Genomic DNA, 26,460 nt, shown 5'->3' with positions numbered 1-26,460 from the left:
TCCTTGTTAGTCATCTGATTCTCCAAGTCCAATACCTTTTTCCACCATACCTCCAAATTCATGCTGCCAGATGGGATCCCTAACTCAGCCCTTCATGACAGCCTACACATCTCCATTTCTCCACACCTTCTTCAAATAATCACAGGACTAGGGAACACGCTAGGATGGGGGGCCCTTGACAGTCACATGAGTTCAGAAGGGAAAATCACTCTGAGTTGGACCTACACAGATTCCCAACCTAAATCTACTGAATTGTAAGTTCCATGAGAGCTATGTAAGCTTTTTATCTCCCCCTGCACCTAGCACAGGGCTATCTAAAAAAAAAAAATTGGACAAGATCTGTGATTTCATTGGTGTAGACAGCTCCTTCTACCATTACAGATGAGCCCCTACTTACAACACAGCCAGTATGTATGAACTCAGGTCTTCCTGATTCTAAGGCCAGCTCTCTATCCTTTACTCCATCTATAACTGCCTCTTGTGCTTAGCACACTTTTTGTGCTTTATGAATATTTGATGAATGAGTGAGTCAGTCAGTTTTCACCTGGGCTTTGAAGTCTGAGTTAAGGTATCAGTAAGCAGAGATGAGGGGAAGGCATTCCAAACAAAGGTGCAGCAATAGGAAAGTCCAATATTTGTTTAGATAACGGCAAATGGTCTGTTTCCTAAAAGAGAATCTATCTTGGATTAAATTGGGTATTACATTATCAGTGCCTATGATTCCCATACAAAAAGATGGTGTGTTCCAAGAGGGCAGGGACTGCATCTTATCCAAATTTCCTGTCTCAAAACAGTACCTTGGATATAAGTACTCAGCACAGTTCATACTTAGTAAATGTTTATTTGAATGCATGAACCAACCTAGAGAAGGGCCTGGGGACAGGGATCTCCAGGCATCGTTATGGCTTCCTCCTGCCTAATACAGTCCAGACAGGTGTTTGTCAATCTCATTCTTGGGAATTTTTCTGACCTACTTACAAAACTTTTTCTAAGCATCTACAACTGCCAGTGGATAACTGCATAGTCCAAGCAAAGCTGAGGATTGAATCTCAGAGTTAGAAGGGACCCTACTGGTCATCTAGCCCAGAGGCTTCAAATTCCCAAGATGCCAAACCAAATTAAAAATGTAATTGGAAAACGTTTAACAAAATAAATGAAAATACAACACGATATAGATAATGTGAACTTGCGGTTTTCTAAGTTCATAGAAATGTAGGAATTTCTTTTTCTTTGAGTTTGATATCACTGATCTAGACTAACTGGCTAGATTTTTAGATAAGGAAATTCAGGGTCAGAGAATTTTAACTGCTTGTCCAAGGTGATGCTAATACGTGGCAGAGGTTTTTACCTAGGTCCTCTGATTCCAAATCAGTGTTGTTTTTTTTACATTATCTCATGTTTTCTCCAGGGTCATATAACCAGAATCAGGCCTGGAAATCAGAATTTCCATATATCTTTCCTAGATATCCCTTGCCTATTGAAGTTTGGCTTCAGGTCTTCCAAGGAGGCGCTTTTCATGTTCGCCAGGATCATCATTTCCTTTAGGAAATCCCCATCAGGGATCCTCCCCGTAGGTCCTCTTTCACAGAAACTTCTTTCTATTTCCCCAGAAAAGCCAGAGTTGGACGAGATGACCATGGAGAGGGTGCTGGAAGAGCTGGAGACTCTGTGCCACCAGAATATGAATATGGCCATTGAAACTGAGGAAGGACTGGGCATTGAATATGACGAGGACGTTGTGTGTGATGTGTGCCGCTCACCGGAGGGCGAGGATGGCAACGAGATGGTATTCTGTGATAAGTGCAACGTGTGTGTTCATCAGGTGAGCCACCACTGGGCCGGACAAGGCCCTGGACAGCACAGCACAAGAATGAGCATCATTCAGTGAGTGCTGTGACGGGGGGGGAAGATGGGGACACCGGTGTGAGCATTGAGGAAGCCTCAGATGATAAGTCTGGCTGTGTGTGAGAGAACTGTGTGTTGGATTGCGCCTGTCCTGAGTAAAGGTGTATGAGTTTTCAAGTCTGTTAGTGAAACATCCTATGAGAGAAAGAGGCTATGGGAGAGTGAAAAAAAGATTTGCTTGAGAAAGAAGTTTTGTAGTGACTGTGCTCAAGGGTTATCCATGTGTGTGAGTGTGTGTTTGGGAATAGAACTGCAGTGATTCACACCCTCACCTAGAAGTGAGCTCTTCTTGGGAGGCCAGTCCTGTCCTCCCTAGGTCTTTGTGGCCTAGAAACTGTCCCCTCCCCACCACCCCCTGTCCCCCAGAACCATCAGCTATAGAGAAAGCATTGGAACAGTGGACGCCATAAAGTGACCTCTCTCTTGAAGAGTAAATCCAAGTGTCCCTGGTCAGGACATTTGGGGAAAAGTGGTCCATGGCCCATTTGAAGAGGAGGTTGGTGGCAGCCAGGTCTCTCACCACCACAGCAGAAGCCTTAGTGGGGCCACCTTGTACCAGTCACTCCTGGGGTGTTTGAAGCTGAGCATGAAAGCCGGGCTGGGGCTTGATGACTGACTTTATGCTTTCTTCTCTGATCCTATGGGGGTGCAGGCCTGCTATGGAATCCTCAAAGTTCCCACAGGAAGCTGGCTTTGCCGGACCTGTGCCCTGGGTGTCCAACCTAGATGTCTGCTTTGCCCCAAAAGGGGGGGAGCCCTGAAGCCAACACGGAGTGGGACCAAGTGGGTACACGTCAGCTGTGCCTTGTGGATACCTGAGGTGAGTTAGATTACACTTCACGCTCCTTTGTCAAGAGTCCACCTGGGTCAGATCTGAGGGTCCAAGGTCAGCCAGACGAGTGATCAAAAAGGAAATCAGGCAGTACGTTGTCCTGAATGGAAGAGAAAAGATTTATTTTCTGAAAAAACAGTTCTTTTCGGTTGTTTTTTGAAGGATGATCTTGTCCAGGCCAGAGAGAGCAGCCTTCACTGAACCTTCATTCCCATATTGGGTTCTCTGTGCTGGCTGGGAGGGCAGGGTGTTGGGGGACTAAGAGAAAGTAGGCAACATGGGGTGCCAGGGACCTGAGATGAAGACTCTACAACTAATTGTGTGACCTTAAATGAATTTCCCTTTTCCATATTTGTGTATTCCTGGTGCCTAACACAATGTGCAAGTGCATAATATAGCCTTAGTGTTGGGTTCAGTTGATTGAATTGAATTACATAGAGTTTTATTTTCCTTTTTTTTTTTTTTTTTTCCCCCTTGGCAAGGCAGTCAGGGTTAAGTGACCTGCCCAGGGTCCTACAGCAAGTGTCAAGTGTCTGAGGCCTTGAACTCAGGCCCACCTGAATCCAGGGCTGCTACGCTACTCTCTGCAGCACCCTTTTTTCCCTTTAAAATAAAAAACTAAAACTTTCTTAAGCATCTCCTGTGGGCAGAGGATGGTGGTCAGCCAGTGTGGGCAGAGGTACAAAGAAGACACAAGTCTCTTGTCTCAAGAGATATTTAATTTAGTAAGTGATGCAATGGACAGAACACTGGCCCTGGAGTCAGTAGGACCTAGCCTCAGACACTTTTAGTTGTGTGACCCTGGGCAAGTCATTTAACCCTGTCTGCCTCAGTTTCTTCATCTGTAAAATGAGCTGGAGAAGGAAATGGCAAACTACTCCAGTGTCTTTTGTCAAGAAAACCCCAAATGAGGTCTCAGAGAGTCAAACACAACTGAAATGACAAGAACAGGAGGCAGGGTGGTGCTGTGGAAGGAGTTCAAGATTTAGGGGTCAGACTTGATTCCTGTGTGATCTTAGGCAAGCTGCCTAACCTCTCTGTGCCTCAGTTCCTCATTGAGGGGGTTTAGCCTTTCAAGCCTCTTCCAGCTCTAAATTTTTGACCTTATGGCAGGATCACAGCCATCGGTTTGCCAGTCACTTTTGTCACCCTTTCTAGGCTCTCTTCCATGACAGGATCTCCTTTAATTCCAAGCTGCTTTTCTTTCTTTTTTTCAAGTAAATATTTTGTTGACCCCTTTTCCTCTCACAGTCACTCATTTCCCAGTAAACATCCTCCTCATAAAATCCTCCTTTCTAACAAAAAATTGTAGTTAAGCTAAACAAATTAAGACAGGGGTCCCATCATACGTGCATGCCTCATTTGGTGCCTGTAGGCCACCACTTCTACTCAGGGAGAGGAGGCATGCTCCACCATACTGCCACATTTCTCTTGTCCATTTTTTCTGAGTTACTAAAACAGAAAGAAGCAAATAAAATGCATGTTCAAGGTAAAAAAAAAAAAAAGCTGATAAAATATATTGTAAGGTGATGTTCAGAATGACACTATTTCTTCCCCTCTCTGACCCTTTGGGATAGTCTAGTCTAGCCCCTTTCCTTTACAGATTAGGAAGATGAAGCCCCTTCAACAGTCTCTGATTTAAAGAAGGGATTTTCAAGACAGCTCTGTCACACTCAGGATACACCCGCCCTTTAAACTTTTTACATCAGAGACTGAAAATGATTCTGGAAACCTCCAAGGGGAGGGAGAATGGGGCGGGGGTTGGGGCTGAGAGGAGAAGGTAGGTTGCAGGCTGTGCCTGGAACTTTGCTGAGTCATCTGTCCATCCATCCCTCAGTCTATCCCTTTCTCCTCTCCTAACACCTTGGAGCCTGGCCTCTCTGCTCCCCTGCCCAGTCAGTCCCTAGCTGAGTGTCCCCGCCTCATCAGCCCAGCTGCTGATTGGTCAAGCGGCTTCTTGGAGCTCTCTGCCTCTTGGCTCTGGGGCCCTGGGAACAGAGTGAAAGTTGAGTAGGGCAAAGGCCAGAGATAGGAGTGACAGCCCTTAGGGGCAGGGCTGGTCCTTGGCACTGAAGCCTCCTGCCTCTTTTAAGATGGATGAAGCTGTGCTCCTGGAGGCTGCTGCTTTTAGATAGGTGTCCCAGCTAAAGGGCTCCTTTTAGAGAGGTAAAGATCCTTCTGTACCCACTCTTTCCCTTTCCCAGCCTAATGGAAAATAGGAACAGTAATAATGACAGTACTGCTGAGTGTTTAGTCCTACTTACACAGTGGACAGGTTGGAGTCAGAAAAACTATGTTCAAATATCAGACCTTGGGATTTTCACCTGTGTGATCTTGGGCTAGCCACTCTCTGGGCCTCGGTTTCCATTTCCTCCTCTATGAAATGGCCTCTGAGGTCCCTTCTAGCTCTGAATCTATAAGACTCTGTAGGTCTCCTAACTCAGTTAGTCCAAGGTGATTAAGGCTCATAGTTTAATTCAGCAAACATTTATGAAATGCCTACTATGTGCAAACCATTGTGCTTGGGGTTGGGGATGGAAAGACATTAACAAACAGTTCCTGTCTCCTCGCGTTGTCATTTTGCTGAACCCATGGATAAAGTCAGAATTGGCCCATTCTGGGCCAAAGTTCTCAGCTCCCAGATGGAATCTCCATGCTGGACTTCTTGGAGGCATCCATTTTTTACTTAGGGAGGTTATTCTTTTTCTTCTGAGGGTGTGGGAGGCAGGCAGCATTGCTGGGCCCTAGGCTCACAGAGAGCATAACCTAGACACCTGTGAAGCCCTGGAAAAACTGGAGGTGATTCTCTGTGGGTATTTGAAGCTGTCTGTTAGAAATCCGGCAGGGCTGGGGGGGAAGAGGGGCCGAGAGGAAGGTGTAGTTGCCTGGAAGACTCCTTCCTCCCCTCCCTAAAGTCTTGAAGAGATCCTGAATTCCCTCTGTGGGGTTCACCTTCCTACAAAGCTGAAAGGGAGCACCCTAACTTCTTGATAAGAGTAGGTCTTCTTCTGCCATCCCTTAAGCTATATTTATTAACACCTCCTTAGATAAAAGGTGACAGGTCCACAAGCGACCCCTGGTGGCAAAACAGGAGGAGAAAGTTGGGGGTTGGGGGTTGAAAGGAATTAATGCTGAGAAGATGGTCATAATCCTAGTCCTTTCTTACTGCTTCCAGGGGCAGCCTGGAGATGGGACCCAGTATCGCAGGTCTCTAAATGTAGCTTTCTCTGTAGGAAACACAGTATCCCTACTGGCAACACTTAACTTTTATTATTTTTTAGAATGCATTCTTTATTTTTGTTTTTGTATCACCTGTATTGGCCATCATGCCTCCTCCCCAAGAGAGTCATTTCTTATAATAAAGAAGAAAAAAGAAAAGTTCAGCAAAATTAAACAACATATAGAAAAGCCTGATATTATAAACAGGGTTCCAATAATCCTCGCATTGCTATAAAATAGCAAGGTAGGTGCCTTCTCATAACCCTTTAGGGCCAGGCTTGGTCATTGTCATTTCTTAGCCCTCAGTGTTGATTGCTTTGTTGTAGGAAGTTCCCCTATTGACATTGTTGTAATCATGTATTGTTTTCCTGGTTCTGCTTACTTCCCTTTGCATCAGTTCATATGAGCCTTCCTATCCTTATCTGCATACTTCATTGTTTTTTAGGACATACTGACATTCACATATCACAACTTACTTAGTCATTCCTAGTTTGTTTCTACTTTTTAATACTCTAAGGAAGTGCTGGTATAACTATATAGGTGTAATGTATTGCTGTTTCTGTGGTATGTGCCTAACAGCGGCATCTCTGGATCAAAAGGTATAGACATTTTTATTCATACTCTCTGAATAATTCTAAATTGTTTTCCAGAATGGTTTTGACCCCTTTACAGTTCCATTAACAGTGTACTAATGTGCCCATCTTTTTCCCTTGGACCCTCCAACAATGACCGTTCCCATCTTTTGTCATCTTGGCCACTTTACTCAGTCTTTATTACTAACATTTCCCCTGCCCAGGGGATGCTATAGGAGAGGCACTGTGCATGCAGAGAATTGTTTATAATGTCAGTTTTCCAGGGACAGGATTAGATGAGGGATAAGACCTGGGCTCAGGCTGGCCAAGGCAAGTTCTAGGAGTCTAGCCTTTTCAGTGTTGAGGGTGACTTCTGATCCTCTCCTGTTCAGAACAAATCACTCAAAAGATACAAACTGGACCAAGTTACTATTGTAACATCTGCCTTTTAGGTCGCCTTGCCTCCAGTCCCTCTACCCTGTCCAGTCCATCCTTTATGTAATTCTGAGATAAAGGTCTGCGCGTGTCCCTCCCCTGCTGTCTATTGCTTCTGTCCAGCACCCAGCACATCTTGCCCATGGCAGATCCTTCAATCCCTTAAACGGTTGCTGAATTGAATGGAAATGGAGAGAAGTAGTGTTCACTGAACAGGAAACTATTACAATATATTTGACTAAAAGGGCATAGACTGTGGCATTCCTGGCAGTTTTCCACATTCCTTAAGATCTCAGCTCTTCCGTGGTTTTGGGTCTGTCATGGAACCAGACATCCAAGTCAGATGATGCTTTCCCTGACAACTTTTTGCTTCTAGAAGTAGAATCTTCTCTTGTTTCATTTAAAAATTCCATATCCTGAGGCAAGTCGGCTAACTGGCATGTTTTCTGTGCTTTCCTTCCGGGGACCAGTTCTGTATTCACATGAGACGAGGACGTTGTCCTCAGGAGAATATTCTCTTGGAGTCAGAATTCTCACTGTATTTCCAGTGTCTCTTGGCTTGAAGGAAAAACATACCCATGCTCCTTACTTCCAAGATAATTCAGTGGGCATTTATTAAGAACCTTCTGTATACAGGAGCACATTTTTTGGTGCTAGGGGTAACACAAGTCCTTGCCTTCCCGTAGCTTGATGCTATTTCATAGTCTGGGAGTCAGCCATGGCAGGGGAACACAAAAGAAAGAGGACGTAGCTTGACCTCAGGCATCTCACAGTCAAGTCAGGGATGTACTGTTTTTCCACATAAAGACAGATTAATGTAATAGAGGAACGGCATTAAACTTTGCAGGCTGTGCAAAGACTTCTGGACCTGGAATCTAAAGGCCTAAGTTTGCATTGGCTTCACTCTGCCATCTCCTTGCTTTGTGAAATGTGGGCAAATCTTTTAATTCCTCAGAGCCTAAATTTCCTCTCTTGTGGAATGAGGGAAATCATCTTCTCACTGCCTGCCTTAAAATAATAAAGGAAAGGCCTCTGTAAACCTTAACACACTATGTAAAGGCGAGTTCTTATTGTTACAGGAAGATTCAAGGCATTTACAGAGAACAAAGTGAAAACTTGACATAGTAAAAATGGAATATGGAGGGCTAGGTCGTAGAGTGGCAGCATGGTCTTTGTCCAGTGGGATTAACCAGGGGATACTTCTTAGAAGTGAGTTTTGATATAAATAAGCAGTGAAGGGTACATGGGCCTGCCTTACCATGGAATCAAATCCTTCTATCTGTGTTATGCCTAGGTCAGCATTGGATGCCCAGAGAAGATGGAACCAATTACCAAGATCTCACACATCCCTGCAAGCCGGTGGGCCCTGTCCTGTAGTCTGTGCCGGGAGTGTACGGGGACATGTATTCAGGTATTTGCACAAATGAAGGCTTTTCCTAGCCTTGACTGCCTGGAGGGAGAGGGGCAGGATGGTATGGGAAGGGAATGAGACTGGAAATGGAGCCTGCCTGAGCCATCACTGCACTCCTGGGCAACTGAGATCAGTGAGTCAATCCACAAGTATTTATTAAGTTCCTGGAGACAGAAAGACAAAAATGAAACAGTAGCTACCCTCCTCAAGGAGCTTATATTTCTGCTCTTTGTCATGGCACATAGAGGCTTTTGGACAGCTCCACAAGCAGAGTAGTAACATGCATTTGTTAAGTAACTACTGTGTGCAGAGCACAGAGGAAGCACTTGGGGAGATGCAGAGTTTTGAGAAGAAACAGTACTTGCTTCTGAGCATTTCATACTCAGGGTCAGAGAATGCAACATACATACAAATCCCTTTAATGTGTAATGTTACATATTATATATATTGTACAATAACGTGCAGCTTTATATGTTGCACATACTATACAATAATGTGCAGTGTTACAGTCAGTGCCTTAAGGATGTACAAAGCAAAGGGCTCACTGAGCGCCACCTGTGTGCCCGTTCTGTGCTTTGCTGCTTTGTTGGAAAGACGCAAAGAGACTACCTGAACCCTGTAGTGAGGAACTCCCAGTATGGCTGGGGAGATAGGGCATCCACACAACCAGTCTATGATCTGACTCCCTGCATAACCTTGAACCAGATACCTTTTTATCCTTAATCATTGTTTGGCCAGGGTCATCCCTAAGATTCCTCCTTGTTCTGCTGTTCTGTGGTGTGGCTGCACAGCTGTGGTGGTTTAGAGAGAAGGGAGGTATGCCCCACTGCAGGCTGGGGTGGTCAGGAAAGAATTATGGAAGAGGTAAGACTGGAACTTGGCTGTGATGGAGGGAGAATACAAAAGGCCAGTAGAGGGAAGGGCAGGGGATATTTCAAGGCTTGGGAAATAATGAGTAAGGAAAAGAGATGAATAAAATTAGTAGGCTTGGATGATTATTCCAAACTGGAACTTATTAGGGAAAATTCAGTTCGGTTTAATAGATACTTATTAATCATTGACTGTGTGGATAGTCTTGTGCTTGGTGTTAGAGGAGGTAGAGGGTTGAGGTAAGACATGGCCCCTGCCTTCCTAAGAGCTCACAGTTTGATTATGGAGTAAGACAGACAAACATCATGCATAATGTTGTATGAATGGAAAATTAGTCAGATAGAAGCAAAGTGATTATTTCCAGGGAGGTCATTATTTCTAGGGAAATCAATGAAGATTTCCTGGGAGGAGTGACATTTAAGTTGGATTTTAAAGGAAAGATCTCAATAGGCAAATATGGAGAGAGAGGACATTCCAGACTTAGGAAACGGTGTGGGTGGGACCACAGGAAAAGCAGGAGACTGGAGAAAACAGTGCATTGAGCTGGAGTAAAGTGCTGGTGGAGCAGAGTGATATGAATAAGAAAAGTCTGGAAAGGTAAGGTGGCATAGATTACAGAGAGCCTTGAATACCAGGCAGGGGGGTTTTTTGGTTTTTACTCTGTGAGCAGTAGGGATCCCCTGAAGATATCTGGGCCAAGGAATGGCATGACCATCTCTATACTGAAGGAGGGTTAATCTTGCAGTGATCTGAAGGATGAATCAGAGGCAGGAAGGCCTGCTGGGTACTGGAAGTTGATAATAAGAGCCTTGTATGAGAGTAGTGGCAATGGAAATAATCAGTGTTGTGAACGTGCAAAAAGAACCCATAACTGATTTCATATGAGAGGTGAGCAAAGCATCAGATAATCATGATATGTTATGATTAATGTTATTATTGTTAGCAACAAGAAGTTTGCTAATCATAGAGGGAAAGAACAACTCCCAAAACATCTGCTGAAAATAGTCCTTGGCCAAGTTCAAATGCAAGGCCCAAAGTGAAATAATTGGTGAGTCCACATTAACACGACGCTTTTAAGTTTTGTAAAGCATTTCATATCTCATCTCATTTGATCCTCACAACAACCCTATGAGGTTATCACTTATTACAGTACTATTATTTCTTGGGGTTTTTTGGTAGGCTGTTAGGATTAAGTGACTTGCCCAGGGTGAGATAGCCATTAAGTGTGTAAAGCCCAATTTGAACTCAGGTCCTTCTGTCTCCAGGGCTGGTACTCTATCCACTGTGCCATCTAGCTGCCTGCCAATAATGTTAACAATAGTAATCTTAATTAATAATATTACAATATTATCCCATTTTATGGGTGAGGAGACAAGTTACTGTCTGAGGCAGGATTCATACCCAGGCTTTCTGAATCCAAGTCCAATGCTCAGTTCACTCTGCACATGACCTTTCCTTGAGGATAGTAAGCCAACTAAAATAACATCTCCCGGCATTTTCCAGAGACACAGGAACCACCAGCAAGTTAAGTTGTCACATAGGGATTTACCCAAACCTGTGGCAGATAGGAGTCCCCAGATAACCAAGCACTTCCCCCAGCTGACCTGAGCCAGCTTCCTTTTCCAGAAAAGAGCCATCACTCAGCATGTGATTGCTGAGCATATCCTGTGTTCAGAGCCCAGTGTTAAACCTATTGGAGAAGACAAAGGTTAGTAAGACATGGACCCTGCTTTTAGGAGTTCTTTCCACTATGCAGCACTGCCTCCCACAGAACACAAGATAGATACCCTGCCTTGGACTCTGGGACATCACATGGGTTGGGATAGGAAAGGGAGGAGGAAAACAAATAGGACTCAGAATGAATTCCTTTACCTCTCTGAGCCTCATGCTTTTCCGTCTTTAAAATGAAAGGGTTCTGACCGTCAGAGGCCATTCATTCATTCATCAAACATCTATGAAGTGACAGTAATGTCCCAAACATGATTCTAGGTGCTGATGATACAAAGACAAAACTAAACAATTTCTTCTCTCAGAAGAGTTTACATTGTATTGGAGTCAAAGCAGTGTGGGCACAGATAAGTAAATGGAAAATATATGCAAAGTGATTCTGGAGTGGAGGAAGGTGGAAATACTGGGGCAGGGGAATAGGTTTAAGAGGCAGTTCTTGAGCTGAACCTTAAAGCCACCAGTGTCCTGTCCTAAGTGGCAGAGATGGGGAGAAAGAGCAGTCCAGCTTTGTCTTTCTATGGTCTCATGCCCACTGAGTGAAACAGACAATAATTAGGCTTGAACCATGCTGGCAGAGTTATGGTGGTGAGGCAGTAGGTAGGGTGTGGTCATGCCCACACCTGGCTTTTCCAGAAGCTCCTCATAACTGGCTAATGCCTTATTAGTTGAACTTGCTTTTGGCTTTTTTAATCTACCCTTTGAGTAGAAAACTAACAGCTATGCCATCTGGCAGAAGAGGAACTCAGCCTGAGTGGAGTTCCCTTTGGGGTCTCCCTAAGGTAAACATGGTACCCTTTTACCTCGGGAGACTGCTTCTCTTAGATTGGGAGGCCAGGCTAAGGGCCTCAAGCCTGGAACGTCACTGGACTTAGTCAAGGAAAGAACTTTAGTTCTCATTCAATACCCTGGGAAGATAGATTTTTTATTATTTATTATTACTATCTTCACTCTACAGATGAAGAAGTTGAGCAAGCTTTAGATGTCCTCTCAGGCTTAACATGAGCCATACAAGCATCGTGGTGCATTGGAGAAGAGCAGGCTTAAACCCTACTTCCCTTAATCTCTTCATGCCAGATGATTTCTGAGGTCCCTTCCAGCTGTAAATCTATAATTCTGTGATTGTTGCACTTGTGCAGAAGGAGGTTAGGAAGATTTATTAATTAAAGAAATAGAAATCCCTTCTCTGTAACTTTGCTTTCATTTTGATGACAGGGCCATCCACAACTACATATGACTCAACCTCTCTGAATCCTCGGAACCTTTGCATTTAGGCAGTATTTATGGTGAAGAAGGAAGGAAGACAGAACCTTCAGAGAAAAAGAAATTTTAATACTGTGTTGGTGCAAGAAAGGAAAAAATTGTGGCCGTATGCTTTTTATGAGCCAAGCTTGTCTGGTTAGCTTGAGTCTGTTCTTAGGGTCCAGTTTTGTTGTGTCGCATAGAGGCCGTTTAGCTTATCACCACACCATGATACTTTCCAGTGGTTTAGTTTTAAGCATCCCCAGATGTTCCTCCAGTAGAGACACATTGTCATTCACTGGTTAGCTTACACAATGAAATTACCATTTTGGCTACCAGACAAGAAAACTCAATCAGGGAAACTTATGGCTTGCAAAACCACCCAAAAGAATGGTTCTCTCTGCAAAAATGACTTCTTAAAAGCAGCATTGTGGAAGTCCCATGCTTTTTCTTCCTTGGTGATTTACATATCAAATGGGCTCCATTGATGAACCACATGCCTTTTCCCCCAAGTCTTCCAGATGCTCAAGCTTCAGATTCAAAGTCTGGTCACTGCTGTCACCCCTGTCATCAGGGTTCATTGACAGGGAATCTACTCTGGCAAGTGGCAGGAATAAACCACATACTCAGAATGGAAAGGGGAAAGTGCATCAGGGAAGAAATCTGAAGAAAGCTGGCTTTTTCCACCAATCAGTAAAAACAGCTGAAGTTAGCATTTTCTGTAGTGCTTTATGGTTCACAAAGCACCTTCCTTACAACCACCCTGGAAAATAGGGAGTGTGCTTATCCCCATTTTACAGTTGAGGAAACTGAGACTCAAACAGGAAAAGTGATTAACCCAAAGCTCACACAGCTTTGTGGTCATTTGGAAGCTTTATGAGCTGAACTACCTCTTCTACCTCTCCCTCACCCCCAGTGCCACATTGTGCTGGGCACCCGGAGGAACATAAGAGATCTCCTAGAGAGATGAGACACACTTTAAAAAATCAGACAGCAGTGCTGTGTATGATAAGTACAATAGGAGTTCAGAGATAGGCACAATCCCTGTGAGCAGAGGTAGTCATGGAAGTCGTCTTGGAGAAGGTAGACTTGGAGCTGGGCCTTGAAGAGTAGGATAGAGATAGTGACAGAGAGGGCATCTCAGATAGGAGAACGTCCAAAAAAAAGGCTTAGAGAATTAAAGATGATTATGGTGTGGTTTAATGAGACTGGGGTCTAGTAGAACATGTCCTTGCTCTTCACAGACTTCAGCGGTGCTGTGCAGGGCGATCACTTCTCAAAGAGATCCCAAGTGTGATTTTGCCTGAAATCTCTAATGAAGGGTAAAAAGCCAGGATGAATGGGACCTACTGGGAAAGAAGGAAGTCACCGACATACTGTAGGACATACTGTATTGTTAAGGTGTTGGACAGCACAGGATAAAAAATTTAGCTAACTTTTAAGAGGGTATTTATTTATATCTTCTTTTTTAAAAAGAACCCAGTGCAGGAGAAAAGATGAGGAAATAAACATACCTCCTTTTTGTTGAACAGGAGGAAAACTGGGTATGGAGTGCTGCATACACTCAGGGTTGCTATATTTTTTGGTTTTGCTCAGTCCTGTTACAGAAGAAAGCTCACTGGTTTAGCATGGAATTACAATGATATAAAAACAAAAGGGTTCACTAAAACTCAGAATATTTCAATAAAAAACCTGATGCCACCTGAAAAAAAAATTATCCCACTGTAGGACAGGAAGAATGCAGAAAGTCAGGGTGGTTGGGCCTCCACAGTCTGCCATGGATCTCCTTGGTGAGTGGGGTAGACAGTTAGCTCTGGCTGCTGTGCCCATGGTAGGAGCCCGAGCCCATTGACCCTGTAAAGGGTTATGTAAAGGTTTGCCTTTGCCCAGTGCAAAGATAAACTATTGAACTCAGTCAATCAGAATGAATTCCCCTAAGGGGAAAAAAACCTGCCTTTGGTGTAATATCTACAGTCATTTCTGATTCACAGTCAGGCATCTGAAAGATTAAACTTTCCCCTCTGGCTAAATGACAGATTCCCTCTATGAGACTTCAGCAGTTATTCTAGGATTTAGAACTAGAACCAATCCTCCCGTATTTATTAAATGTCTTGGTTGCTGTTCAGTCATTTTCAGTCATGTCCAACTCTTCGTGACTCTTTTTGGGGATTTTTCTTGGCAGAGATACTGAAGTGGTTTACCATTTCCTTTTTCAGCTCATTTTACAGATGAGGAAACTGAGGCAAGCAGGGTTTAGTGATTTGCCCAAGGTCGCATAGCTAGTAAGTGCCTGAGGCTGGATTTGAACTTAAGTCTTCCTGATTTCATGTTCAGTGTTCTAACCACTGTGCTGCCTAGCTGCCATTAAATGTCTATCCCTTGCCAAAAACTGGAGAACTTACTTTATGTAAATAGTCTAATCTAGCTCCTTTGTTTTATAGAGAGGGAAAACGAGCCCCTGAAAGGGGGCTTGCTCAAGATCATACATATAGTAAGTAGTAGAATTGGTTTCTGAATCCATAACCTCTGACTCTAAACCTGGTGGTCTTGTGACTTCACCACAGAAGAGTAGGGTGCAGAGAACCTAGCTGGCTCTGTAGTTCCTCCCTTTTTCCTGAAAAGTAGCTTTATGTAAATTGCTAAATTTGGGATCTCCAGTAATCAGCTCCTTCAGAATGTCTTGTTAGTGTAGCTTAACTGGCCATTAACAGCTGGAACAGGCAGATTTCTTGTGGGCTGTTGTTTAAACAGTCACCCGCCACCCAGCGCTCTGAGTTCCCTTTTAATGAATTGAGCCAACGAGGGAAGGGCTGGCCACTTAGGAAGAAATGCTCTCCTCTAGCTGAGAAATGGGCTTCCTTGAGGGCTGTGGAGGAAGTAGGCCGGAAATTTTGGCTGCCAGGGTGGACAGAGTGTGAGCAGCAGCCCTCCTACAAGGGGAGGGAAACTCTGCTACTTTGATAAGTTCCCAGCAGTGCCTCAGCTGTTAGCATGGCTTCACTAAGTGAATTGTGGTCACCTCTGATTTCCAAGAGAACACAGTTGATTTCCTTCCTTTAAATGCCTTTTTGGAAGCAAAAAGCAATTAGAACCTGTGGACTTCCACGCAGAAAGCCTCATTGGGGCGCTAAGGTGGTACTTGGGCTTGCTCAGAGACTTTAGATAGGAGAGTTGTACTCTGAAGGAGGCTGTCTTACACACAGCCCCAGACTCCAAAATACTAAAGGTAGTTAAGGGTTAGTTCTGTGAATGGATAGTCAACAGGATGACTTAAAAATAAATGAAATTTCTGTTGAGAAACATCTCTGGTCCTCTCTATTAATTGGGTTGGTCATAATAACCCTTCTAGTTATACCTTACTTTCCTTCCCAGACTCTGTAATGGCTTTCCTCACACATGTTGCTCCCATCCCCATCCTTTCTTACCTCTTCTGCAGAGAATCCCTTACTTCTATCAAGTATAAATTAAGTGCCACTTTTTGCCCTACAGGAAAATAGAAGGGAAGGGGATAAGGGGGCAGGGGTGATAGAAGAACAGATTAGAGGAAAGGGTAATCAGAATACATGCTATCCTGGAGGGGGAGATGGGGAGAAAATTTGAAATTCAAAATTCTGTGGAAGTAAATGTTGAAAACTGAAAATAAATAAATAGAAAGATAAAAGATTACTTTACCCAAAGTAATGGAGATAGCTGTTCCAGACAAGAAGATATTGACTTCTCTGTTCCATTATAGTTTTTAAAGAACTATTTTCTTCAGTGAGCTTTTGAACCTCCTTTTCCATTTAGCTAATTCTGCTTTTTAAAGCGTTCTTCTCCTCATTAGCTTTTTGAACCTCTTTTGCCAATTGAGTTAGCCTGTTTTTAAAGGTGTTATTTTCTTCAGCATTTTTTGGGGTCTCCTTTAGCAAGGTGTTGACCTACTTTTCATGTTTTCTTGCATCTCTCTCATTTCTCTTCCCAGTTTTTCCTCCACCTCTCTAACTTGATTTTCAAAATCCTTTTTGAGCTCTTCCATGGCCTGAGACCATTGAATATTTATTTTGGAGGTTTGGGATACAGAAGCCTTGACTTTTATGTCTCTCCCTGGTGGTAAGCATTGTTCTTCCTCATCTGAAAGGATGGGAGAAGATATCTTTTCACCAAGAAAGTAACTTTCAGTGGTCTTATTTTTTTTCCCTTTTTTGAGCATTTTCCTAACCAGTTACTTGACTTTTGGGTCCTTTGTCAAGAGTAAGGTATACTCTGGGAATCTATAAGATCTCAGTTCAGAGATTTTTGTACCCAGAATTTTAGCAGTTTTCCTCTCCATAGCCCAAGATATTGACTTCTATAGTCACGAAAGCTGGGTTGAGTTTAAATAAATCTGAACATTAAAGAAAAAACAAACCCTTGCATTCTTTCCAGACTTGTGCATACCTCAAAAATTTAGACCACCGTTGTTCTAGTTTGGGTGTTGCCTCTGCTTCATTCATCAGATATGTGGGTAGTCTGAGTACCTGGGGTGTGACTAGTGCTCTTATTTGATTTCAGCATCATCTCCTTAACTTTTAGCATGGGGGAAACTTTAGCCTTCACTCTAAGTGACCAGTATAAATTCATAAAGTCAGAGATTGTTAGAATTGGGAGAGTCTTCAGAGATCATCTATTCTGAGCATTACTGGAAACATGAATCCACTCCTTAATGTCCCCAGTGAGTGGCTATCGTGTCTCAGATGGAATATATGCAGTAAGAGATTCATTGCCTTCTTTCCCAATTAGATTGTCATCTACTTGGGATCAGACGATCATTTGTTCCGTTTGTATACACAGGGCTTAGTCCAGTGTTTAACGCTGTAAATAAATTCTTAATAAATGCTTTTTCATTTGTTCATTTATTTGTTTGTTCATTCTGAAACAAGGCTATTACACATTTGACCACTTCTATTTGTGAAGTTTCTTCTTATAACAAATTGAATTCTGCTTTCCAGTGACTTCTTCACCCCCTCCCATCCCATTAATTCTACCCCTCCCTTTAAGATCAAGAAAAATAAATCTAATCTTTTATTATGTCAAAAAAAAAATTAAGTACCACTTTATATGCCAAGCCTTCCTAGATTCCCCCAAGTGCCAATGCCCTTGCTCCCTACAGTGTCTGGTATTTATATTATATTTGTTCTCTTTGTGTTTATGTACATTGTCTTCCCCTGTAGAATTTAAGTTTCTTGAAAGCAAGGACTGTTTCATTTGCATTCCCACATTGCATTATCAGCACTTTGCTGGGAGTAGCATGTAGTAAATATTTGATAAATGCTTGTTAATAGCTTGATAATTGGAGGTTTCCCTGACAAACTTGGGAGTGAACTTGAAAGTGATGCTAGGGGAAGCTTCAGGGCCCAGAGGGGAGAAGAGGCTTTGGCATCACCATATACTGCTGGCCAAACAGGTCTTATTTAAATCATTCAGCATGTCTACACTGATTTCCTCCTGTGTGCCCATCTATGTGCCAGGATTCATAATTGTAAGATGTCTTGCCCTCGGGAAGTTCCTAGTATGCTTGGGAAAATAGAACTCAACATGATAATCACAGCACCCTACTCAGATCCAGCTCATTGAAAAGAATAATGGGTTTGGAGTCCAAGGACTTGAGTTCAAATCTCAGTTCTGTAACTTACTACCTATATGAGCCTATATAAGTCACCTCACCCCCAGAAGGGTTAAGTTTTTCTCATCTCTAAAAATGAATGAATGGACAAGTGGGTCTTGAAAGTCCCTTAAAACTCTAAATCTTATTATTAATATAGTATCCTGCAAATCCCATGGAACTGAGAATATTATGGAGCTGAACCTGACCAGATCTTAACTTGTGTTTAAGTTAAATTAAAGTGTAAGTTAAATTCCTAAGTGCCTTTAGATTTCATGTAAGTGAAAGAGCTGTGTGATCTGCCATTAATTGAGGAGGACTTCCTGGAGGAGATGAGATGTTTAGCAGCAGGAGTTAAAAAGCATCTCCTGCCATGCACTGGGACAGAACAGTTGGATTCTATCACGTAAGATCAGTTCTCAGAGTGTTAGGTCACCAGGTTGGGCCTCTGGGACCTTAGACCAGCCCAGTTGCCCCCTTGCAGAAGTGCATGTGACCACCAGGTGAGCACCTAAATACTTACTGTCTAGGGCAGACCCAGCCTGGCGAAGGGCTTGATCCCTCAGTTCACTTCCCTTCCCCTCGGTGTCTGTGTGTCTGTGTACACGTGTGTCCTTGAATCTCCAGACCATGTTCTGTGCTTTGGGTGGAATCCAACATGTTCCTTTCTCTCCTGGCAGTGTTCCATGCCATCCTGCATCACTGCATTCCACGTCACATGCGCCTTTGACCACAACCTGGAAATGAGGACTATATTAGCTGATAATGATGAAGTAAAATTCAAGTCTTTCTGCCTAGAGCATAGCAGTGGGGCTCCTAAGCCCCCAGAGGAGGCCCGGGCAATAAGGGGAGAGGCTGGCTCAGTGCCTGAGCCCAGCCAGGCTGCCTTGGACTTGGAAAAGGTGACCTTGAGGAAACAGAAGCTGCAGCAGTTGGAAGAGGCCTTCTATGAGCTGGTGAAGCCTGAAGAGGTAGCGGAGAACTTGGACCTTTCTGAGACCCTTGTGGATTTTGTCTACCAGTACTGGAAGCTCAAGAGGAAATCTAACTGCAACAAGCCCCTCTTGACCCCCAAAACTGATGAGGTGGACAATTTAGCTCAGCAGGAGCAGGACATCCTGTACCGGCGGCTCAAGCTTTTCACGCATCTTCGGCAGGACCTGGAGCGAGTGAGTACATGTGACCACCCCTACCCCTGGCCCCGCCCTGGCCCCAACCCCAGCCCTGACCCTACTCCCCTCTGGGACCTCTGTTTGCCCAGCTCTGACAGTAAGGGTGGAGGAAAGGTTGCCGACAGTCCAGGGAGAGGACTCCTGACAAACGGTCCTTGAGCACTTCCATTCTCAGGGCAAAATCCGCACTCTGTTCCTGGAAACAGAGCTCTTTGTACTTAGAAGATTATGGTGTTTCAAGGTAAAAGGGACTTTTAGAGATTTTCTGATCCAACCCTCTCACTTTGAGGATTAGGAAAGGGAGTGGCTCAGAGACGGAAAGTACCAAGTAAATTATATAAACAAGTACCTCTGAAGTCGCAGAATCCTCACATGTCAGGGCTGGAAGGCACCTGACATGTCGTCTAGTCCAGCCTCCCATCCTCCTGAGTGAGTTGGTGGTTTTTAGTTGTCTGAGAGGTATACGCACCTGGGGTCCTGCACTGGGTTTCTGAAGCAAAAGTGGAGTAAGGATCTGGAAGAGTAGGGTAGTGGATAGACCACTGGAGATGGAGGCAGGAAGACCTGAGTTCAGATCCAACTTCAGAACACTGTGTGACCCTGGGCAAGTCACTTAACTTCTGTCTGCCTTAGTTTCCTCCATTATGGGATAGTGGGAAGATATTAATAGAGATAACAGTAGTCCCCACCTCCCAATGAGAAGCAAACAAGATCATATTTATAAAGCAGTGTATAAATGCTAGCTAATGTTATCCTTATTCTCCGAACCTGAGGAGTTTATGCCGTTCACAAAAGAGGAATTATGTTTGCTAAATCTCAAGTTAAGTATAAGAGAAAATGAGAATCAGCATCTCCATGGACCCCAGCTTGGACCAGGAGCTTACCGTTACATCTGCTCATGTTTGTGTGGAACATTCTACTCTGCAGAGCACTTGGACACCAGCTGATTGGGGACGCAGGGCAGGGGTTGGTGTTTCCCTGTATCATGGAAGGGGAAGTGAAAACCTAGAGAAATGGAATGGCTCATCCAGTATCGTCTAGTTAATCTGTGGCGGAGTTGAGATGGAAAGCTCATTCTGCCTCCCAAGCCAAGTTCCTGGCCAGGAGACAAAATTGACTCCAGCTTCCCCAGGTTCTTAGCAGTTGGATTCAGCTACAGTGATGTGAGGAGCCCTTATCCCAGCCTCTGATGTTACCACCAGATACCATGACATCATCCCAGCATGGCCACATGGTGTATCAAGTCAGAGAATGGGCAGGTGGAGAGGGACAAGTTGAATTTCAAAACTGTGGCAGCTTCATTCTAGTGCCAAGAGTCTAGGGCTAACAGATAAGAACCATGAAATCATTCCCATTTATGGAAGCACCTGTTCCATGGCCACAGTAGAGCTAGTTACTGTGACTGGAAGGCTCTTCGATAAGTAGATATCGAACATGTGGTAATAAACATGGTGCAAACTCAGGCTAAAGGGACAGGGGAGCTGTAAGTTTGGCTGTCCCAGAGGGGTATATATATACTACTTCCTCCATCCCTACAAAAGGCCTCTGCCCCGTGCCTTCTGAAACTAGGAAAATGAGAAGGAAGAGCTAAGAGAAACATGTGGAGACAGGAGAGGAGAAAAAATAGGGGAGAGAAAGAGAATGTGAGGAGAAAGGAGAGGAGGGGAGCAGAAGGGAAGGAGAGGAGAGGGGAGATAGAGAAGAGATAGATGAGAAAGGAGAGACAATGAAAAGAGACAAGAGGAGAAGAAATGACAAAAATTGGGAGGGGAGAAGAAAGTTGGGGAGGGCTAGTAACATAGGGAAGAGAGAAGGGTAGGAGAAAGAAAGGAAGAGAAAAGGCAGGGAACAGGGGAGGAGAGATGGAAGGAGAGGAAAGAACAGGAGAGAGAGAATGGAAGGAAAACAAAGGTCTGTTGAAAACAGGAAGAATTCCATTACGAAATATTTTGGGTTAACGGAGGTACTGGTGTGGCTGTCCTAACCCAGGATAGGCCCTGACTCTTGTGATGGCCTGAAGAGCTGCCACGCCAAAGATCTCATCTGCCACATCTCCCTGAGGCCTCTTGGCCTGTCAGGTAGGGAAGGGCTATTAGAGGAAATAAATTCCGAATTGTGAGTTAAGAAAGCAGCATGGCATAATGGGAAAAGCCCTAGGCTTTGAGAAAGAAACAAGGATTCTGTTCCCAGCTACATCACTAGCTAGCCTTGAGCAAAGTGCCTTCCTCCTGCTAGCATGATTTTCCTCCTGTGAAAGAGAGAGAATGAAGGAGGTCAAGCTGTTCTCCAAAGGCTCTTCTCCTCCTGACATTGTGATGCAGTGAGTGTGGGCTCTCCACAATGCTGCTTTCTAGGAAAGGCAGAGCTGAATATCCATTTCAAACTGTCTAATGTTAGATCTCAGCCAGAGGAAAAATGATTGCCTGTTTAATGTAACCCAAAGTGGCTCTCTGCTCAGGGGATGTGTAGGTACCAGCCCCAAATCACCCATTTCATTCATCGCCTCTGGGAAATGCTCCAAGAGCCATCTCCCCATCCAAGAGCACAGAATGCCAAAGACACACAGTTACTCCCCAGGCAACCGCCCCCCTCCCCCAGGCTTCCTCTGGCTTAAATGGGAGCCTCCTTTCTTGGTTGTATGGAATGAGCCTTGTACTGAGGGTTGAGATTTGGATTTTAGTCCCTATTCTGCTCCACCAACTCACTGTATAATCTTGAACCAGTCCCTTAACCTTTAAGTCAGTAAATGTATCATTTATTTATTAAGCACCTGATATGTACGGAGGACAAAGGATACAAAAAGAAACAAAATTCCTGCCCTTAAGGGGCTCGAAATCTAATTAATGAGATCGTAATCAAACAATAGGTAGAAACTATATATGGGGGGAAATGGGAAATAATGCCTTTGGATTATGAGGGAAATGCAGGGAGAGCATTCCAGGCATGGGAGACAGCCAGACACAATTCCCAGAGTGGAGATTTGATGTGTCTTGTTTGAGGAATGGTGAGGAGGTGGGGGTCACTTAATTTAAGAGTATATGTCAAACACTAGAAAGGTAGGAGAGGGCTAGATTAAGAAGGGTCCTGAATGCCAAAAGAATTTTGTATTTGATCCAGAAGGCAATGGGGAGCCACTGGACTTTATTTAGTGTTGGGGGAGCGGGGGGAAGTGACATGATCAGACTGAAAGGGTAGATTGGAATGGGGAGAAACTTGAGGCCAGCAGACCTAGCAGCAGGCTATGTGGCAGGAGTCTAGGTATGGGGGGATGAAGCCTGCACCAGATTGGTGGCCATGTTGGAGAAGTGGGAACATGTTTGTGAGATGTTGCGAAGGTGAAATCTGCAGACCTGGGCAACACATTGGATGTGGGAGGTGAGGAAACAAGGCTGACACTTAGCTTGGGAGCACAAGGGACTGGGAAGGACAGTGTTGCTCTCAACAGTAAGAGGGAAAGGTAGAGTGAGGTTTATGGGGGAATGATGAGTTCAGTTTTGGACACCTTGAGTTTAAGATGTCTATTGAACATCCAGTTTGAGATGTCTAAAAGGCAGATAGAGATGTGAGAAAAGGAATAAAATACTATCTCTAACTCACTTTCAAAAGAAGCTGCTATCAACAACAGCAGAAATGCTGTTTTGAACGGTGTAGCCAAGACGCAGACTGGCCCCAGATGAGGCCAGCGCTTCCCAGGGTTGTTACCACTTTCACCCTCAGGCCCAACCCCCACAGCACTGCTACATTTCTTCTCCCCTTCTTTCTGCTTTCCAGTTGTCATTCTGGGCTTTGCATTGGCTGCAGCCTTGCTCGTTGACACTCAGTCACGGGTGTGGTCCATCATAAAGAAGCCAAGACAGGTCTGAGAAGAATAATGTGGAATAAGTAGAGAAATAGAATATTTCTTGTTCTGGACAGGGCCTGGATACTGGGCTTAGTTATGGAGAAGATGAGCATGAAAAGAAGCCTGGTTCCTACTCTTAGGAAGCTCACATTCCAGTATTGGGGCCAAGACAGTGGACAGGTAACTGTGATGCAAAGCAGGGTATGATAGGCTGGGGAGGGGCTAGATAATAATTCTGTGAGGGTTCGAAGATTATTAGATGGGAGAATCAAAGAAGGCTGAGAGGGAACACTTAGGCTTGGCCCTGAAGGATCAGTTGGGTTTGAGCAGGACAAAGCAAGAGATGCATTCCAGTAGAAGGAATGTTCTGGCCATGGTGCCAACGTAGGAAGGCAGTTGGGGGGACAGGGAGTTGTTCAGTTTGGCTGCAGTACCAAATATCTGTGGGGAAATGTATGTGATGGGAACTAAGCTTGAGAGTAAATGTGTTTCTTGTAAAGTACATTTTTATAACTGGGTCCCCTCTTAAAGGTACTAAAGGAAGTCCCATTTGAAGAAATCTTGTGGTGAATTTTTGTGGAAAAAATAATCACCACCTAAGTTTATCTTAGGTAAAATATCGTTGTATATTCCTATTTGTTTAAAGCAAGGAATTTGCATTATACCTATAGCAGGCAAATTTAGGGAGGTGAGTGATGGACTTAGGGGGACCTCAGCTAACATTGGGACCCTGGTTTCTTCTCAAATGGGAAGGCAGGGCAGGGGAGAGGACTGTGCCAGCGGAGGGCACTCTGGGAGGATCTACCAAACAGTAGAGACAGCCTGGTGACTGAGAAGGCCTGTTGTCTAAGGAGCCTCCAGAGAGGTTCATTACCAAGATGGCCACACAACTGCTCTCAAAGACAGTCCATTCAGTAGTGGAAAGATTTCTGTCTGCTTTGTGAGGTGAGTAACCACACAGAGAAAAATCACAGGTCTTCAAGTATTGAAGTAAATATGAGTGATGAATGATCTAGAAAAACCCCATGCTAAACAACCAACTATCCAAGAAGACTTTTTTTTTTTGAGACAACTGGGGCTAAGTGACTTGCCCAGCGTCACACAGCTAGTGAGTGTTTGAGGTCAGATTTGAATTCGGGTCCTCCTGACATCAGGGCCGTCACTCTATCCACTGCACCACTCAGCTGCCCCCTAATAAGATTTTTTGAAGGATTTCATCTTCCACAAACACTTACCAAGTATTCCTTAGTCTATAAGCCACTTCTGTTCTCCCTGAAATGTTCTGCTCGTGTGTTAAATTGTACCCAACTGTACGTTCAACCCCATGCTCACTTAAGCTATAGGTAGACAACCTGCCCTCAGAGGAATTACTCTCTTAGAGTCCACTTAGCAAATATCTGACTGGATTTTTGGACATCTAATCATATCCATATTTTTGGGAAACGATCATAGTCTCATGGCCAAAAGACTCATGCTACCCAGACGCTGGGTGAGTCCTGCTGGCCCAGGGCCGCTGGTCTGGGTCAGTCTGATAATCACTCCTTTCTGTGCTCCCCTCCCTCCATCCCATCTTAATCCAACACTTCAGAGGAAAGATTTCCCTGTGAGAGCCAACCCAACTCTCAAAATATGGTTCCTTCTTTACTGCCCTTTCTTTGACTTTGGGCAGCACTCTTTTTGCTTCCTGTTTCTGCCACAGAACCAAGAAGTCACCTGGAGGAAGAAGAGTGTTGGTGCCTTCTTTGTCTCAGTAAATTTCCTCTCAGACACATACTGGATAGGAGGCCAGTCTTGGAATCAAGAAGGCCTAGGTTCATATGCACCCGCTGACCCATATTGGCTGCGTGACCCCAGCCACATCTCTTCACTTCTGCACCCCAGACAACTCTCACAGCCTCCCAAGTTGCTGATCTGCACCAATGGAAGGAGAGTCCCCATCAGGAAACCACAGGTCCAGACCATGCCCCCCCCCTGAAAAAAAATCTATCATTATGCTAAAAATGTCCACTGTCTTGCCCCACATATTGTCATGAGACACTCCATGACTTTGTTCCTTCCAAAATAATTCTATAAACTTAGAAGTTCATCTGTTACAAATATGAGACTCAAAGAGACAGGTGACAAAAGGTATTTAAGGAAGAATTGTACATTTCATACAGGAAGCTTGCTTTGCTCCCACCATGCAAAAGGAAACTAATTTATACAAAGGGGGAGGGTTGATAACAAATGACACTTCAAAGCATAACTGTGAAGATTCCAGATATTTAGCGTAATATCCCTTTGTACATGGCCTAGGCATCCCTGTTCAGAATGATGCTACTTTCTCAAATATGCTGCAAGTCGTCTCTCTGCGTTGGTGGTCCAAGGCATCCATAGGGCCCAGAGGTTGAGGCCGTTTGTAAAAATACCCTCACATTCATCGCCCACCTCAACACGAAAAACTATTCCATTGCCTAAAATGATACTACTACAAGTTTATTCGATACAGTACAGTTTACATTTTTTATTAAATGTCTGTTATGTGGAAAGTACAAAGACCTTCCCCCACAAATTCTATTGGGGGAAGAGGGGAATACATCACTTAAGCAAATATATAAATATGATATAATTTAAAGAACAAATGAGCACTAGCAATGAGGCTGATTAGGAAAGGCTTCCCAAAAGAGGTGACAATGAATCAAGCCTTGAGAGAAGCTGAGAGTATTGTGAGACCAAGGGGAATGAGTACATTCCACCTGTGCAAAAGCATGAGGATAGGAGATGGGATGCCAAGTTTGGGGGCCACAGAGTAGTCCATTTTAGTTTTGATGTGGAGTGTGAAAGGAGTTAATGGTGAAATGTCTGGAAAATTGTTAGACTGAAGACACTTTGTGAAAGGCTTTGAAGGTCAAGCTGAGGAATTTGTTTGACCCAGAGGCAGTAGCAAGCCAGTGAAGATGCTTGATCAGTAACATTGAAAGACTTGTACTTTAGGAAAATTGTTTTGGTAGCTATTAGAGAATGAAGTGGAGAAGGGAAAGACTGGAAGCAGGAAATCCAATTGAGAGGTTACTGCAGTAATCTAAGCAAGAGGTGATGTGGAAATGAATTGGCATGTCAGCCATACAAATGGAGAGAAGAGGGAAAATGCTGGAGTTGTTCTGTGTGTGGAATTATCATGGCTTGATAGCAGATTGGTATGGAGTGGGAGATTGAGGATAACTCTAAGAATGAAAACCTCTATAACTGGAAGGTTGGTAGTTTATTCAACAGAAACAGAGGAGTTTAGAGGAAAGATAGTTTTAGAGAAAGAAGATAATGGGTGCTGTTTAGAACACATTGAGTTTAAGATGTCTGTAGGACATCTAAGTGGAGAAAGCCATCAGGCAATTGGTGAATGCCAGACTGGAATACGGAGGGTTTAAGAACTGTATATGTGGATTTGGGAGTTATCTTCATTACAATGACAATTGAACCTATAGAAGCCAATGAGCATACCCAGAAAGATGTTATAGAGAGAAGAGAAGAGGCCAGAGTCTTGGGGCCAAATGGGGTTAGGACAGAGATGCCAATGATGATGAAGATTTAAAGGCTTTTCAGGTTTTTAAGAGCCTTCTCCCACTATTATCCATGGCTT

At 44.0% G+C, this 26,460-nt stretch overlaps 1 protein-coding gene across 7 annotated transcripts in view; it reads left to right on the top strand.

Moving 5' to 3' along the window:
* Nucleotides 1-26,460, top strand: part of JADE2 (jade family PHD finger 2) — a 179,242-nt gene that overhangs the window by 125,027 nt on the left and 27,755 nt on the right. For all 7 annotated transcript variants that reach the window (XM_072629921.1, XM_072629925.1, XM_072629923.1 and 4 more), the window contains 4 exons: nucleotides 1,611-1,822; nucleotides 2,558-2,725; nucleotides 8,258-8,374; nucleotides 18,512-19,000. In XM_072629921.1, coding sequence (XP_072486022.1) covers nucleotides 1,611-1,822; nucleotides 2,558-2,725; nucleotides 8,258-8,374; nucleotides 18,512-19,000 — 986 coding nt within the window. The remainder of the gene's footprint in view (nucleotides 1-1,610; nucleotides 1,823-2,557; nucleotides 2,726-8,257; nucleotides 8,375-18,511; nucleotides 19,001-26,460) is intronic.

Source organism: Notamacropus eugenii, chromosome 1 (genome assembly GCF_028372415.1).
Source record: "Notamacropus eugenii isolate mMacEug1 chromosome 1, mMacEug1.pri_v2, whole genome shotgun sequence".
In the NCBI taxonomy this organism is placed as follows: Eukaryota; Metazoa; Chordata; class Mammalia; order Diprotodontia; family Macropodidae; genus Notamacropus; species Notamacropus eugenii.
This window is presented reverse-complemented; position numbering and strand designations above follow the sequence as displayed.